The sequence below is a fragment of the Loxodonta africana genome, chromosome 12 (assembly GCF_030014295.1).
Source record: "Loxodonta africana isolate mLoxAfr1 chromosome 12, mLoxAfr1.hap2, whole genome shotgun sequence".
Taxonomy (NCBI): Eukaryota; Metazoa; Chordata; class Mammalia; order Proboscidea; family Elephantidae; genus Loxodonta; species Loxodonta africana.
The window spans coordinates 44342732-44357630 of record NC_087353.1 but is presented as its reverse complement, the minus strand read 5'-3'; the positions used below and the strand labels follow the sequence as shown (position 1 = coordinate 44357630).

The 14899-nt window shown below is 40.4% G+C and overlaps 1 protein-coding gene across 1 annotated transcript in view; it reads left to right on the top strand.

Moving 5' to 3' along the window:
* ALK (ALK receptor tyrosine kinase) overlaps positions 1–14899 on the top strand; it is a 1052109-nt gene that overhangs the window by 1035028 nt on the left and 2182 nt on the right. Inside the window, exons 25-28 of the mRNA XM_064295177.1 lie at positions 2741–2833; positions 5315–5416; positions 11873–12007; positions 12706–12796. Of these exons, the coding sequence (XP_064151247.1) occupies positions 2741–2833; positions 5315–5416; positions 11873–12007; positions 12706–12796 (421 nt within the window). The remainder of the gene's footprint in view (positions 1–2740; positions 2834–5314; positions 5417–11872; positions 12008–12705; positions 12797–14899) is intronic.

Genomic DNA, 14899 nt, shown 5'->3' with positions numbered 1-14899 from the left:
ACTCTATCCAGTGTTTCCTTATTATAGATGATAAGATAACAGAACCACGTTCTTTCAAGATTCCTATCACCTCCACAACCCCAGATAGTTACTGAAGGTCAGAATTAGATCCCAGAGTAATAGTTCCTTGCTCTTTTTATCTTTTTTGAGGAATAAAATTGTCAAATATCGAATCAAAAATGTACCAGATGGTCTTCTTTAAGCAAAAAGAGACTTCTAGCCCAAATTGTCCATTTCAATCAAAGATTTTCTTCTAGGACAATTTGGTAATTTGTATCAGAAAGCATCATTTACATCTTCTAACTGGCTAAGTGGCCTGCAATGTACTCCCACAACAGTATTGCTGCTAATTCTCTCTCTCTCAACACCCTTTTTCTGTCCCTAAGATTCATGGACTTCCATACATGTACACCTACCTCCTCAATTCAAAATGAAACTCCCTCAGCTGATCCACACACACTCATTTTTTTTATCAGACCTGTTTCCCTTGATTATGGTTTACTGCTGTCTAAAGTATTCTGTGTCAGTCTACCAGTTCCTTGTGTCTTATATGATATTCCATTCACTTTGTGCCATTAAATTCAAGTGCATTTTTAAAACATCCATACCATACACACCAGCATAAAGACCTTTCTGGAGCCATAAATATTGTTCTTTGTCTGCTTCACTATTTCTCTTCAGAATTAATGGCTATATATCTTAGATTTTCTCTTCTTTTTTGATGCCATCCACATTAAGGTTTTATAGAGACATTTTATGCACCACTGTCCCTCAAAATCCAATTTAAACCTCCTTGATTGGGTTAGTGACATTAACAACATCCATCTCTCACCCTGGTATCCTAAGCCATGATTGCCCAATACAAATCCTATTTTTAAAATTCTGTCTTAACAGCCAGTTGTTTATTTTCCATGTCCTTTCTCCACCAAAGATCAGGACCTTCATGAAACCAGTTGAAAATATGAAAACTTATGCTCCCCTAAGTACTTCTTCTTTTCTGTCCAAACTTTAATATTATTAGAGACCCATTCCAGGTTTCTTCTGGCTGTATCATTCATTCCCACATGTATGTCAAGGATGGGGAAGTAGTCAGAGATCACAAGATATGAGTCTTGGAAAGCTTCTGATCATGGCTTAGAGGCATGGCAGGAAAGAGGCCATGTAGACTAGAACAACAGAGAAGACAATGTTTATACCTAGAAAGGAATGAGTCTTCATATAGCTATGGTGCATACAGCTTACAGCATTCAGGCTGTGTTAGTCATCTAGTGCTGCTGTAACAGAAACACCACAACTGGATGGCTTTAACAAAGAGAAATTTATTTCCTCACAGAGAAGTAGGCTAAAAGTCCAAATTCAAGGCATCAGCTCCAGGGGAAGGTTTTCTCTCTCTGTCAGCTCTGGAGGAAGGTCCTTGTCCTCAATCTTCCCATGGTCAAGGAGCTTCTCAGGCACAGGGACCTCAGGTCCAAAGGACATGCTCTGCTCCTGATGCTGCTTTCTTGGTGGTATGAGGTCCCCAACTCTCGACTTGCTTCCCTTACCTTTTTATCTCTTGCGAGATAAAAGGTGGTACAGGCTACACCCCAGGGAAACTTCCTTTACATTGGATCAGGGATGTGACCTGCATAAGAGTGGTATTACAATCCCACCCTAACCCTTTTACCATAAAATTACAGTCACAAAATGGAGGACAACCACACAATGCTGGAAATTATGGCCCAGCCAAATTGATACAGGTATTTTGGGGGGGGACATAATTCAATCCATGACACAGGCTTAGATAAAAATCATGGATGTAAGCACTATAATAACTTATTAAAAAAAAAAATAGAAAAACTTAGGTACTATCTTAACATACTTGAACTTGATGCCATAGATGACATATTCCAAAATACTCCTTTCAGACAACTGGCAGAAACCAGCTAGCCCTCCATATAAGACAATAGTCTAAGGCCAAATGGAATTTTCTATTATCTGCTTTTTACAGGAACCCTGGTGGCACAGTGGTTATGTGCTTGGCTGCTAACCAAAAGGTTGGCAGTTCAAACCCACCAGCCACTCTGTGGGAGAAAGATGTGGCAGTCTGCTTCCATAAAGATTTACAGCCTTGGAAACCCTATGGGGCAGTTCTGCTCTGTCCTATAGGGTCGATATGAGTCAGAATCGATTTTACAGCAATGGGTTATTATCTGCTTTTACTTTTATTTATTTATTTTTAATAAGATGAGAATAAGAGTGGTTAAGAGCTCAGGCTGCTAACCAAAATGTCAGCAGTTCAAATCCACCAGCCACTCCTTAGAAACCCTAAGAGGCAGTTCTACTGTGTCCTATAGGGTCTCTATGAGTTGGAATCGACTTGATGGCAACAGGTTTGGTGTTTTTTAGTGTCTCATATGGTTGTTGTGAGGGTAGATATGAAACACTTAGAACAATGCTTAGCTGTTAGTAAATAACCAATAAATTCAAGTTCCTATTATAGTTTTTCGTTATTATGATTCCCTTAAACATTTTCCATCATCTTCTCTAATCCTTTTCCATTTCCCTTTTGGTCCTGAGAACTAGAACTGGTACAGCTATTTCTTTCATACCATAGTATAATATAAAAAAGGAAATAAAGGGCAAAGGAGGGAACTCTTTGAACTTTATTTGGAGGTGAAAATCCCAATAGTGGACATTATACATTTATTTTCCCAGGGATAAAATTAGGAAATTTGTTTTCTTGTTTCCTTCTTCCCAGGGACATTGCCGCCAGGAACTGCCTCTTGACCTGTCCAGGCCCTGGAAGAGTGGCCAAGATTGGAGACTTTGGAATGGCCCGAGACATCTACAGGTGAGCAAAGCTTGCCATCACCCTTCAAAGCCTAGCTCCTCAGCCTCTTCCACTCATGAGAAGGGCACGTGGCTTCTTGTACCTTAACAGTCATGTCCTGGTACCTTGTCATCTTTGCTCCTAAAAGCTCATTGCATTTCTTTCAGGCAATGGGAAACTTTAATTACTGTCCATGCCTAAAAGCCTAATGCTAGAACCATACTGCTTGCAATTATTGACACCAAGTCTTAGTTAGGTTGTCTTTTTGGTTCCAACTCTCTCATACTCATATATTCTGAGACACAGAATAACTTGGATACTTACATGGAAAAAACCATTAAGTAAACTTTATTTAGCTTACTCAACCACTCTCCTCAATACCCAAGAATACTAGATGGCCATAGTCTTCATCATCCCAGGCAAGAGCCCCCCAGAACTGACAAGATAATTGGACCAGCTCATTGGTCTTCTTTACCCACACCTGGAAAAGAGTTCAAGAGCCCATAAGTACTTAGCTCACCTTCCTTTCTTTTTACTGTCATATTCCCAAACCTGATTTTTCATTTTTTAAAAAAAAGGACAAAACCCATCTATTCCACTTTATCTCTCTTCTCCTCCCAATCTCTAGCGTCTTTTTCTAATTATTCACAGCATTGATTTGCTACATGAGCTAAGCCAATCTCTCTAATGCGTGGTTACTAATTATACCTTCCCTACCCCAGCCACCTGTCTGCCATGGAGGCTTGGATATTGCTATGATGCTGAACCATTTCTGTGGAGCTTCCAGAGTCAGATGGACTAGGAAAAAAGGCCTTACAATCTACTTCCAAAAACCAGCCAATGAAGACCCTATGGGTTACAACAGTCAATCATGGGCAGCATTTTCGTCCATTGTGCATAGGGTTGCCATGAGTCAGGCCTGACTCTACAGCAGCTAACAGCAGCAACCCCAAAGGGTGGGATAGGAGAAATGGCTAAATAGAGCTTTAGTTTTTTGGAGAATAAGAGAGATCAAGCCAAGCACCCAAGAAGACCTTAGTCAGAGCTGGGAACAATCTCCACGAGGGTGAGAATGCTGATCTCAGGCTAACAGCACATCAGACCAAAAAACCAAACCCGTTGCCGTCGAGTAGAGTCCGACTTATAGAGACCCCATAGGACAGAGTAGAACTGCCCCATAGAGCTTCCAAGGAGCGCCTGGCAGATTCGAACTGCCGACCTTTTGGTTAGCAGCTGCAGCACTTAACCACTACTCCACCAGGGTTTCCAAGAGCACATGGAGTATTATAAATTGGCAATGTTTTTACTACAGTTGTCTACCACTGGTATCCATCACATTGCTTTTCTATGTCCTACTTTACCTTCTTTTATTACCCAGAGAGCCTCAGTTCTTCTTCCCCTCCTTTCTCTGAATACTCCTGGAACTGCCTATAGCTTGAGATTTGAATGTTGCAGCTTGGCTTAGCAAGCCTCTATGATCTGCCTCTTTCCTTCCAGCCTTATCTCTGGTAACTCCCAAACTCTACACTTCAATCATCCCAAATTACCTGCATTTCTCACTGTTCCCCGTATACTCCAGGCAATTTTCCATGTCTAGGATGGCTTTCTGGGAGAGGTCCTTCACCACTCAGTCCCATCAGTCTCCCTCTCTGAAGCTTTCCCTGTCCATCGCCCCCACCCCAAGTAGAATGAATCAATTATTCATTTGTGCTACTGAACTTTGTACATAGTGGCATTATGCATGTTATTCTGTACCACAGTTGTTTATATATGTTTCTATTTGTTTATATATGTTTCTACCACTAAGCCATATCCTTGTAAGGGAGAGGCTATGACTTATTTATGACCTCAGCACATAGAAGAGTACCTTATACATACTAAATACTCAATGCATGTATATTAAAGTAATAAATTAATTTAGAGAGCTGGCTGGAAGCTGCTTCCCACAACACACCCAGACAGGAAAACACAGGACTAGGTATACAGTTGGCTTAAAAGGCATATGAGTTAACTTATTAGTTTTTATAAGTGATATCATTAATGCAGCTGACTATTTGTCAGATGCCTATATTGAGCTAAATACTAAGAGGATCTACAAGTGAATAAGACACAGTTGTCTCCTGTTTTGAATCTTCCATAACTGCAGATGGTCAGGAACAGGCTGTACTTACAAGGTTGGAGTAATGCTAGTCATTATGAGTTATAATAAACAAAACCCACAGGGAAATCTAAACATTGGCTAATGGATGTTTTAGTCATTGCATAGATCTTTTCGTTCATGCCTCTAGCAGGCTATTTTGTCTCCTATTAAATCATGACACCAAAGTTCTTAACTAAATGATCTGTGTTCCCCTGCTCACCTCCTGAACTGCCAATAAGTGTGTGTTCATTTCAGCTCTCACTGGGTAAGTCCATTGTTTTCATGGTCCTGAATTGCCTGGCAGAGCTTCCGCTCAGCACCATCTCCTGAGCCAATTCTGGTTTTCCTCTTCTTGCCCACAGAGCGAGCTACTACAGAAAAGGTGGATGTGCAATGCTTCCCGTTAAATGGATGCCCCCAGAGGCCTTCATGGAAGGAATATTTACCTCTAAAACAGACACATGGTGAGTCTTGCTTCTACCCTCCCCCAGGTATTGCCATCAGCCTGAAGGTGGTGCTCTTGGACCAAATAATTTCATACTCTTGACAGGGGAAGGATAAAAGAATTAATTTGCCCCTGCCAACAGTGGTTCTCAAACTGGGCCATGCATCAGAATAGCCAGAGGGCTTGTTAAAACACAGATCACTGGACCATACCCCTAGAGTTTCAGATCCAGAAGGTCTGGGGTGTCGGGCTGAGAATGAAAGAAGTTCTGAAAGAAAGGAACTTGCCTTTCTAACAAGTTCTCAAGTGATGTTGACACTGCTGGCCCGGGGACCACACACTGAGAACAACTCTTTACAAGAAAGACCTCGGCCATATTGTCTCCGCCATCAGAATGTGCAGACAGGGTTTATCTTGACACAGGATGATCTAGGGACTTCCATCTGATGTGGAGGGTCTGCATTGATTATTCAAGAAAATGAAATTAATAATGCTGTTAGCAGAGGGTTAGACAGGAAGGACAGTGAGAAGGGAGAAGACAAATTCCCTGCTGACCCATATGGACATGGCCACACAGCCTGGCATAGTTGCTTTACAGAGAACCCAAGAAGGGAGATGACCAGGACTTGTTGACCATCCCAACAGGCTGTTTTCTAACAGCTCACCCACGAATTGCTTTACTCAGTAAACATTGGGCACCTGCTGTGTGTCAGGCAAGGTTCTGGATGCTACGGATTCGGCAGTGAAAAAAACAGTCTCTGCCACTGCGGAGCTTACATTATTAAGTGGAGACAGACAAACAAAAAAAATAACCCTTTTGTCCCATTCACAAGATAGCAGGCTCCCTTCAGAGGGCCTAGCCCCCAGTCTATGGCCAGAGCATCGGACTGGTCAGAAGCTACCCATCCAGGCAAGGATCTAAGTCCTGGGTCCCATAGGCCACATGTGTAAATACAAAAAAAAAAAAAAAAAGTATTTTGCAGGCCAGTTATTTGTAACAATTGAATAAAACTATAAATCAATTACAAAACTCTTAATTAAAAACATACTCTGGACTTGCAGTTTTAAATGGCAGATTGAACAAAATGCACACACACACACAATAGTAAAAGGAATCTTCAAATTGTATGAAAACCCACAAGGACAAAAAAGACAATGATGATATGATTTTGAAAACTGGAAAGTTTTTGAACAGGTGGTGTCTTACTAATACCAGAAAGTTCCTATCTAAACCAAGGTTCGGTTCAGAAGCATGCTGATTCACTCTGCCTTAAAGGCCGAGGTATTGGAGGTACTAGGTATCTCTGAAAGTAGGGGTATAAAAAAAATCAGTTTAAAGTCTGTTTAAGCAGTAACTGGACCCTCTGGCTCTTTCCCTCACCCCTGAGTCTTGTTGCCCGTCCCACTCCTACATCAGCACAAGACTGGGAGTCTCCACTCTGAAGAGGCTAGGGTCTTTCTGGTTGGAGACATTAGACATCATTGAGTGTGGGCACTGTACCATAAGTAAGATATTTCTTAAAAGTTTACTTATATCAGAGTGTCTGTCCACCTTCCTCCCCTTGGCTCTAGAACACTGGTAGCTGGCAGGAGATGAGAGAATTCCTCCTTGGAGGAACTGGCCAATTAGGAGAAAAACTACAGATATGGACAATTAGGGTTGCCCAGTGTAGCAGGCTGCATACTGGCCCCCCAGCGTTATCAGTTCCTAATCCCTGGACCTGAAAATGTTGCCTTACAAGGATAAAGGGTCTTTGCAGATGTGATTGAGTTAAGGGCCTCAATAAAGGGAGATTAACATGGATTATCTGGTGGGCCCTAAATGCTATCACAAATGTCCTTTTAAGAGAGAGCCAGGGGGAGATTTCACACACACAGAAGAGGAAGAGGCAATGATGTGACCATGGAGGCAGAGATTGGAGTGATGCAGCCACAAGCTAAGGAATGCCAGCAACCACGCGAAGCTGAAAGAGGCAAGGAGGGATTCTCTAGAGCCTCCAGAGGGAGCATGGCCCTGCCCACACCTTTATTTCAGCTCAGGGATTCTGATTTCAGACCTTTGGCCTTCAGAATTGTGAGGTAAAACAATTCTGTCATCTTAAGCCACCAAATTTGTGGTAATTTGTCACAGCAGCCACAAGCCAGATGGCCCTAGAGTGATGTCCACCATGGACAGGCCTCATCTACATTGAGCTTCCAATCAGCTTCTCGGTATCCCAGTCTTTAAAAAAAATCCCAGCCAAGAATCACCAAACATTTGAGAAAAAGACTCTAATCTGAAGAAAACAAACATATAAAAAGGAACTTGGAGGAAGAAAAATGCAGAAAGCTTAGGAAAAATTTTAAAAACTATAATATCCTCAGAAAAATGAGAAGTTATTGCAATCATAAACCAAGGAAAAAAAGTTACTTAAAACAATGTGTTCTAGAAAAAAAATACATAAACTCTGGAACTAAAAATATAATAGAGTCCTGGGAGAGGTGGACTGTGACTCCCCACTCATTAAGTGTGGGCTGTGTGGAAAAAAAAAAAAAAATTTTTTTTTTGTGTGGTGTCTTCGTTCCAAAGAGTACAGTGTGTATGTGGCGGGGGCGGGAGGGTAGGGAGTAACTTCATGGTAGAGAAATCTGACCAACACGACCTCAGCCAGGTGAGCAACTTCAACAGCGATGTCATGTTGATAGCTTGTACCCTTGACATGATATGGTGAAATGGCGCTTTACCTCTATGATCTTCCTCCCCAAACCCAAAACCTGTCTAATCATGAGAAAGGAATTCCATAAACCCCAACTGAGGGACATTCTACAACACACCTGATCAGCACTCCTCCTAACTGTTAAGGTCATCAAAAACAAGGAAGGTCTGAGAAACCCTCACAGCCAAGAGGAGCCTAAGGGGACATGGTAATTAAATGTAATGTGTTATGGTTCCTGGGACAGAAAAAAGAGGTTAGATAAAAAGTAAGGAAATCTGAATAAAGAATGGGTGTTTAATAAAGGATTAATGATAATGTATCAATATCAGTTTGTTTATTGTAACAGATGTACCACACTAATGAAAGATATTAATAATAGGGCAACTGGGTGCAGAGTATATGGGAACTTCCTGTACTATCTTCAAAACTTTTTTATGAATTAAAAACTGTTCTAAAATATAAACTTTATTTTTTTAAATATAATGATACAAATACAAGAGTCAACAGAAGGGTTGGAAGACAGAGTTAAGCTTCTAGCAAATAAAACAACTGTAATAAAGAGATGGGATACAGGAATGAAATGATAAGAAAATGAAGAGAATTAGATCGATAGATCCAATTGGTTGAGGTATAGGAGTCTCAAAAAGAATGAACAGAGGAAATGAAGGGAATAAAAATATCTAAGAAGTAATTCAGGAAGATTTCTCAGAATGGAAGGACATAAACTCCAGAATGAAAAGCATCCACCAGGTGCCAAGCACTGTGGGTAAAAAGATCCACACAAAAGCACATCATCGTGAAATTTCAGAACCATGGTGACAGTAAAGATTCTGCAAGCCTCTGAAGAGAAAAATAATTAATAGTAAAAACTGGTCCCACATAAAAGATGTTGTTGTTGTTGTTGTTGTTGTTGTTAGTTGCCATCGAGTCCGTTGCAACTCACAGTGACCCTATGTGCCAGAGAAGGAAATACTGCCCAATCCTGTACCATCCTCACATGTTGCTATTTTTGATCCCATTGTTGCAGCCACTGTGTCAATCCATCTCATTGAGTGTATTCCTCTTTTTTGCTGACCCTCTACTTTAGCAAGCATGAAGTCCTTCTCCAGGGACTGGTGCCTCCTGATAACATGTCCAAAGTATGTGAGACAAAGTGTCACCATCCTTGCTTCTAAGGAGCATCTGGCTGTACTTCTTCCAGGACAAATTTGTTCAATCTTCTGGCAGTCCATGGTATACTCAATATTCTTCGTCAACACCATAATTCAAAGGCATCAATTCTTCTTTGGTCTTCCTTATTCACTGTCCAGCTTTTACATGCATATGAGGTGATTGAAAATATCATGGCTTGGGTCAGGTGCACCCTAGTACTCAAAGTGACATCTTTGCTTTTTAACACTTTAAAGAGGTCTTTTGCAGCAGATTTATCCAATGCAATATGTCATTTGATTTCCTGACTGCCGCTTCCATGGGTTTTAACTGTGGCTCCAAGTAAAATGAAATCCTTGACAACTTCAATCTTTTCTCTGTTTATCATGATGTTGCTTATTGGTTCATTTGTGAGGATTTTGTACACATAAGAATCATCTTGGGATCTTATTAAAGTGTAGATTCTAATTCAGTATACCTGGGGTAGAAATCAATTGACTCAACAGCAACAGGGTTTGGTTTTTTTGAGTTTGGGGTGGAAATGAAAATTCTCAGCAGGGGATTGACCAAAATGAACTGGTTGGAAGCCCTTTTTAGAACCCAGATTAAGGAATGTGGATTTTATTCTAAAGCACAACGGATGCTAGTGGACAGCTGTAAGCAGAGGTGTGACATGACTCTTGTTTTTAAAAGATCTCTTTAACTGCCATTGAAAATAGACTGTAGTAGGGCAGATGAAAATGGGAAACCAGTTAGGAAAATACTGCCAAGTTCTAGGTGAAAGAGGAGCAGGGCTTGGCTTAGCGGTACCTGTGGAAGTAGTGAAAAGTGGTCAAAGTCTGTCTTGAAAGTAAAGTTAACAAGACTTGCTGAATGATTGTGGGATGGGGGGTGGGCGCCTCCTACGCTTCTGGCTTGAGCAAATGGGTGAACAGTGGTACCGCTGAGTTAAGAACAAAGGAGGAAACAGCTTGAGTGCAAAGCAAGTTATGTTTGGACCTGTTAGCTTGAGTTGCTATTAAAAGGCAAGTGGAGATGTTCAGGAGGCATTAGATATAGGAGTCGGAGGCTCAGAGAACTGCAACAGATGGTGGGATCAGCTGGCAGTACATCTGAATATAATGCAGGAAGTTTTGGCTCCAATCTTTCCTGAGAGCTAGCCCCTCCCTCCACCACACCTGGAGACAATTTTCCACCTTCAAGTTATGAATTAACAAAAATAAGATTTAGCTTTAGAAAGCTGGTAACAAGCACAGTTAGCACAATTCATGATTTAAAAGCCCTTTCATCAGATTGTTATCCTCGTTGATTCAAATATTACAAGTAATCAGCAATCATTTTTGCTATTTCTATAATTTCAGCCAGAGCAAGTTTAGTTGTGAGAGAAAGTGCGGTTTTCTTAAATATTTGTTTTTATTTGATTTTGTCTGCTTCAGTGTAAACCCTTGGGCTTGCTGCTCCTATGTAGGACAGTCTTATGGGTGACTAAAGCACCGTCTGGCATACGAAATATAGATTTTCCTTCTCTGTCAGGTTGTCAGATAAAATACAAAACGGCCAGTTAAAATTGAATTTTAGATGAACATTGAATGATTTTTAAGTATAAGTATACTCCATAAAATATTTGGGGCATATTTATACTACAAAATTACTCATCGTTTATGTGAAATTCCAATTTCACTGAGTGTCTTACATTTTTATTTTCTAAATTATTTGCCAAATTAAAGGTCTATGACCAATGCCATTTCTTTCTCCTTTGAACCCTAAACCAAGAAAAGAAACGTTTATTTGCAGTCTATATACTAGTTCTCTCAAAACATGCTGTGATCTATCTAGACAAGCAAAAAATATATAGCTGAAATTCCCATAAGCAGAGTACAAGGATTCCAATTTCTCCACATACTCACCAACACTTATTTGCTTTTTTTTTTTTTAATATATATTAGCCATCCTAAAAAAGATTGGGTATGAAATGGTATCTCATTGTGGTTTTAATTTGCATTTCACTGATGGCTAATGATGTTGAAAATGTTTTTATGTGCTTGTTGGCCATTTGAATATCTTCTTTGGAAAAATGTCTATTCAAGTCCTTTGCCCATTTTTTAAATTGGATTGTTATCTTTTTGTTGTTGAGTTGTAGGAGTTCTTTACACATTGTGGATACTAACCTTTATCCCTACATGATTCATCACAGAATTTTAAATATTTAAAAAACTGAAGATAATATAGAAATTCTATGGCAAATGATGACAAATCAATGGAATGTTTTATAGCTATTTCAAATTTTATTTATAAAATGTATTAGAATCGGAAATGTTTATGCTATAATGGAATGTGTAAAAAAATCTAGGCTTAAAATTGCATATTGACTAGGACTGCAATTATGTTAAAAAAAATCTAAGCACAGAAACTTAACTGGAACAACAACAAAAAACAAATACCAATGCTAACAATGGTTATCTTTTTATGGAGCATTACCTGTGGTACTGTCTTATTTTTACTTTTTTCCATCTTAAAACTTCTCTATTGTGGAACCATATATAATGAAAAAAAATTAAAATTTGAAATGTGTGTCTGTGTGTGCGTGTGTGTGTGTCCATCCATCATATATTCCTCTGTCCTGTGCACAGGTCCTTTGGAGTGCTGCTATGGGAAATATTTTCCCTGGGATATATGCCATACCCTAGCAAAAGCAACCAGGAAGTTCTGGAGTTCGTGACGAGTGGAGGACGGATGGACCCACCTAAGAACTGCCCCGGGCCTGTGTATGACCCTCTTAGGAACATTTCTACTAGTTATTAAGCACAGTTTTTCTTTTCAAAAGATATCTACTGCCACATATGCTTATTTATTTTAAAATTAAGTGGCAGATGGCTGACCTCGTTTAATATGCCCAAGATGTGTCTGAGACTTTAATGAGATAGTTTGTCTTCGGCCCCTGGAAAGCAGTAACACCAAGCCAGGAAAGGGATCTGCCTGGGGGCTGTGGACTCACCAGGCCTGCATTCCGCAAGCCTCTCCTAGGACTTCGAGTGCCGTCCTCAATCCCTGCTGCCCTACACCGTATGTCTGGATCTCCTTTAAACGTTCCCTGTTTTTTGCAGTTCGTCTGGCATCTTTCACCTCCTCCCCACAAGCAAGGCAGATGCGAAATATAATTAGAATATGGTGTCCCAAAAGTGGAACCGAGTGAGAGGAGTCCTATTTAAAGTCAACACCAGCACGTCTGTGTTCATGAGCTCTGGGGTTAGAATCATGATTAAAAAAAAAAAAAGAAGAATCATGATGCCGGGGCACTATTCCTTGGCCCATCAGCAGAGGGCAGCAGGACCTAGCTGAGGCGCCACCCTCAAAAAGACAAGCGTGCCACCCCATTCCATTTAGAAAAGTGCTGGGGAGAAAAATGTATTTTTCATCCTCGTGGTTCTCCTGATTTTCGCAAATGTGTTTATTCTTCTTTTAGATACCGGATAATGACCCAGTGCTGGCAACATCAGCCTGAAGACAGGCCCAACTTTGCCATAATTCTGGAGAGGATTGAATACTGCACCCAGGTACAAACATTCCTCCCCTTGGCTGGTACTTACTCCATATGGAAAAGACTTTTCATGACAAGTTGTGAGAATGGATGCTAGCCATCTATGAAGTGAAACGCTTGGTATCTCAGTTTGCCCATTTTGCAAATGCTAGTAACTGCCGCGTTCTGTACCAGCACATGACACAGGGCCAGATGCTCAATAATATTAGAGAATCCACTCAATTTGCAATATTAACTTAGTCCCTACTGGGTACCTAATGTTTTATTAGACAAAACCAGAGCTTCAGAGAAGTATGGAACACACCTGCTCTCAAATATTTTGTAGCCTGACTGGAGAAATTTTAACGTGTGAAAAAAGCTGACAGTATATAATTAAGTTATACAGGAAGGCGCCTGGTAATCTGGAGACATTTTAACATCATCGGTAGTATTTGCATAGTATTTATGTAGCACAAATCGCTTTTCACGAATTTCATTTTATCCTCATTGAGGTAAGTATAATATCCTCTTTCACAAATGAGAGTTGAGGTCTGGAGAGGTTGTCCAAGCCACACAGTTTTTAGCAGTCTCGTAGGTCCCTGTGCAGATCCCTCACCTAGTTCCTTCAGTAATGAGTGTAAATTGTCACTTCTCTCCCTGACTGCTAGCAGACAACTATGCCTCCCACCTCATCGAGAAAGCAAAGGCTGTGGGGTGAGAATCCACTCAGTTTCCTCCCTGTCTCCAATACAAGCTTATTTGCATCTGCATCCACTCTCGCCAGCTTCCTTCCAGTGTCAGTGGAGGTCAAGGAGCCTGCTGGTCAAGGCTAAGCCCTCCACCAGCCACACCGCTGCCCCACAGGGGCTTTTCCATTGGCATCTGCTTTCTTCCCCTCTCTTGGCTCTCATTTTGTCAGAATATTGCATTCTGGAGAGTACTTTTAAAAAGGCAGACAATAAGTCACCACCTCTCTAAATTCCCCCATCTTAGCTGTGACAAAACAAGTGCACATTTTTAAATTAAATTCGTTTTCTAGCCTCACCATTCCATCCTCCCCATTCCATCCTCCCAGGTTCTTTACGCTCAGTAGTAGGTGAGTCAGCGTTTATCTAGATGGACTTCATTTCCCATGTTACTTGGGGTTCTTTCAGAGAACTTTATGCTTAATGAAATTTTAAGTTGTATTAATGGAATACACCAATTTAAATACATACACTTAGCAGTAATTTTTCTCCCAAGCATGTAGAGTAATATCCTTCTTAAAGTAGGTGGTTTTATACAGACATATTTTAAATAACTTGCTATGGAAATTAATACTGAACAGAGAGGGAACTAAAGGGTGAGAAGAGAATGGGAAGGTATTTTTTTTGCTGGTGAATATCACACCAATGTGTTTTTCTGTTAAACTCAAGTAATGGAGGCCTTTTCCCAATTTGCATAAAATATTAATGAGTTAAATTTCCTCAAATTAAAGTTTCCTTCCACAAATTTTTCTTAAACCTTTGGCAACTGCTTCTGCTTCTCTATATGACAACCTATTACTGTAAGAATAATCTAGCACAAAATCAATTTTGTAAAAGTTTTATTCATTATCGGTTGCCGTCAAGTCTATTCAGACTCATGGAGATCCCACCTGTGCCAGAGTAGAACTGTGCTCCGTAGGGTTTTCAATGGCTAATTTTATGGAAGTAGATCAACAGGCCTTTCTTCCAAGGTACCTCTGGGTGGACTCAAACCTCCAACCTTTTAATTAGCAGCCAAGCACATTAACCATTTGTACCACCAAGGGACTAATTTTGCCCATTACACCTCAGTATTACCTGGTTTCCACAAAGGGCACCATCACATTTAAACAAGTGAAAGAACCACTGCACTATGGTATCTGTCCATGAAATGAAGTGATGATATAATGCAAAAAAAGTTATAATTCAGTGTAACCCAGATATGATGAAAATGCTAAGTAGCTAGGGAAGAACAAAAAACAAACCTTATAAGCCAATATGGTGTCTCTCCTCTCCTCCCTTCTCCTCCTTCCTCCTCCCCTTCCTTCTGCCCCCCACACACTTACACGCTTTTCTGTTTAGTTGGAGGGATTTTATTAAGAATAAATGGGAATAATAAAAAATAACAACTAATT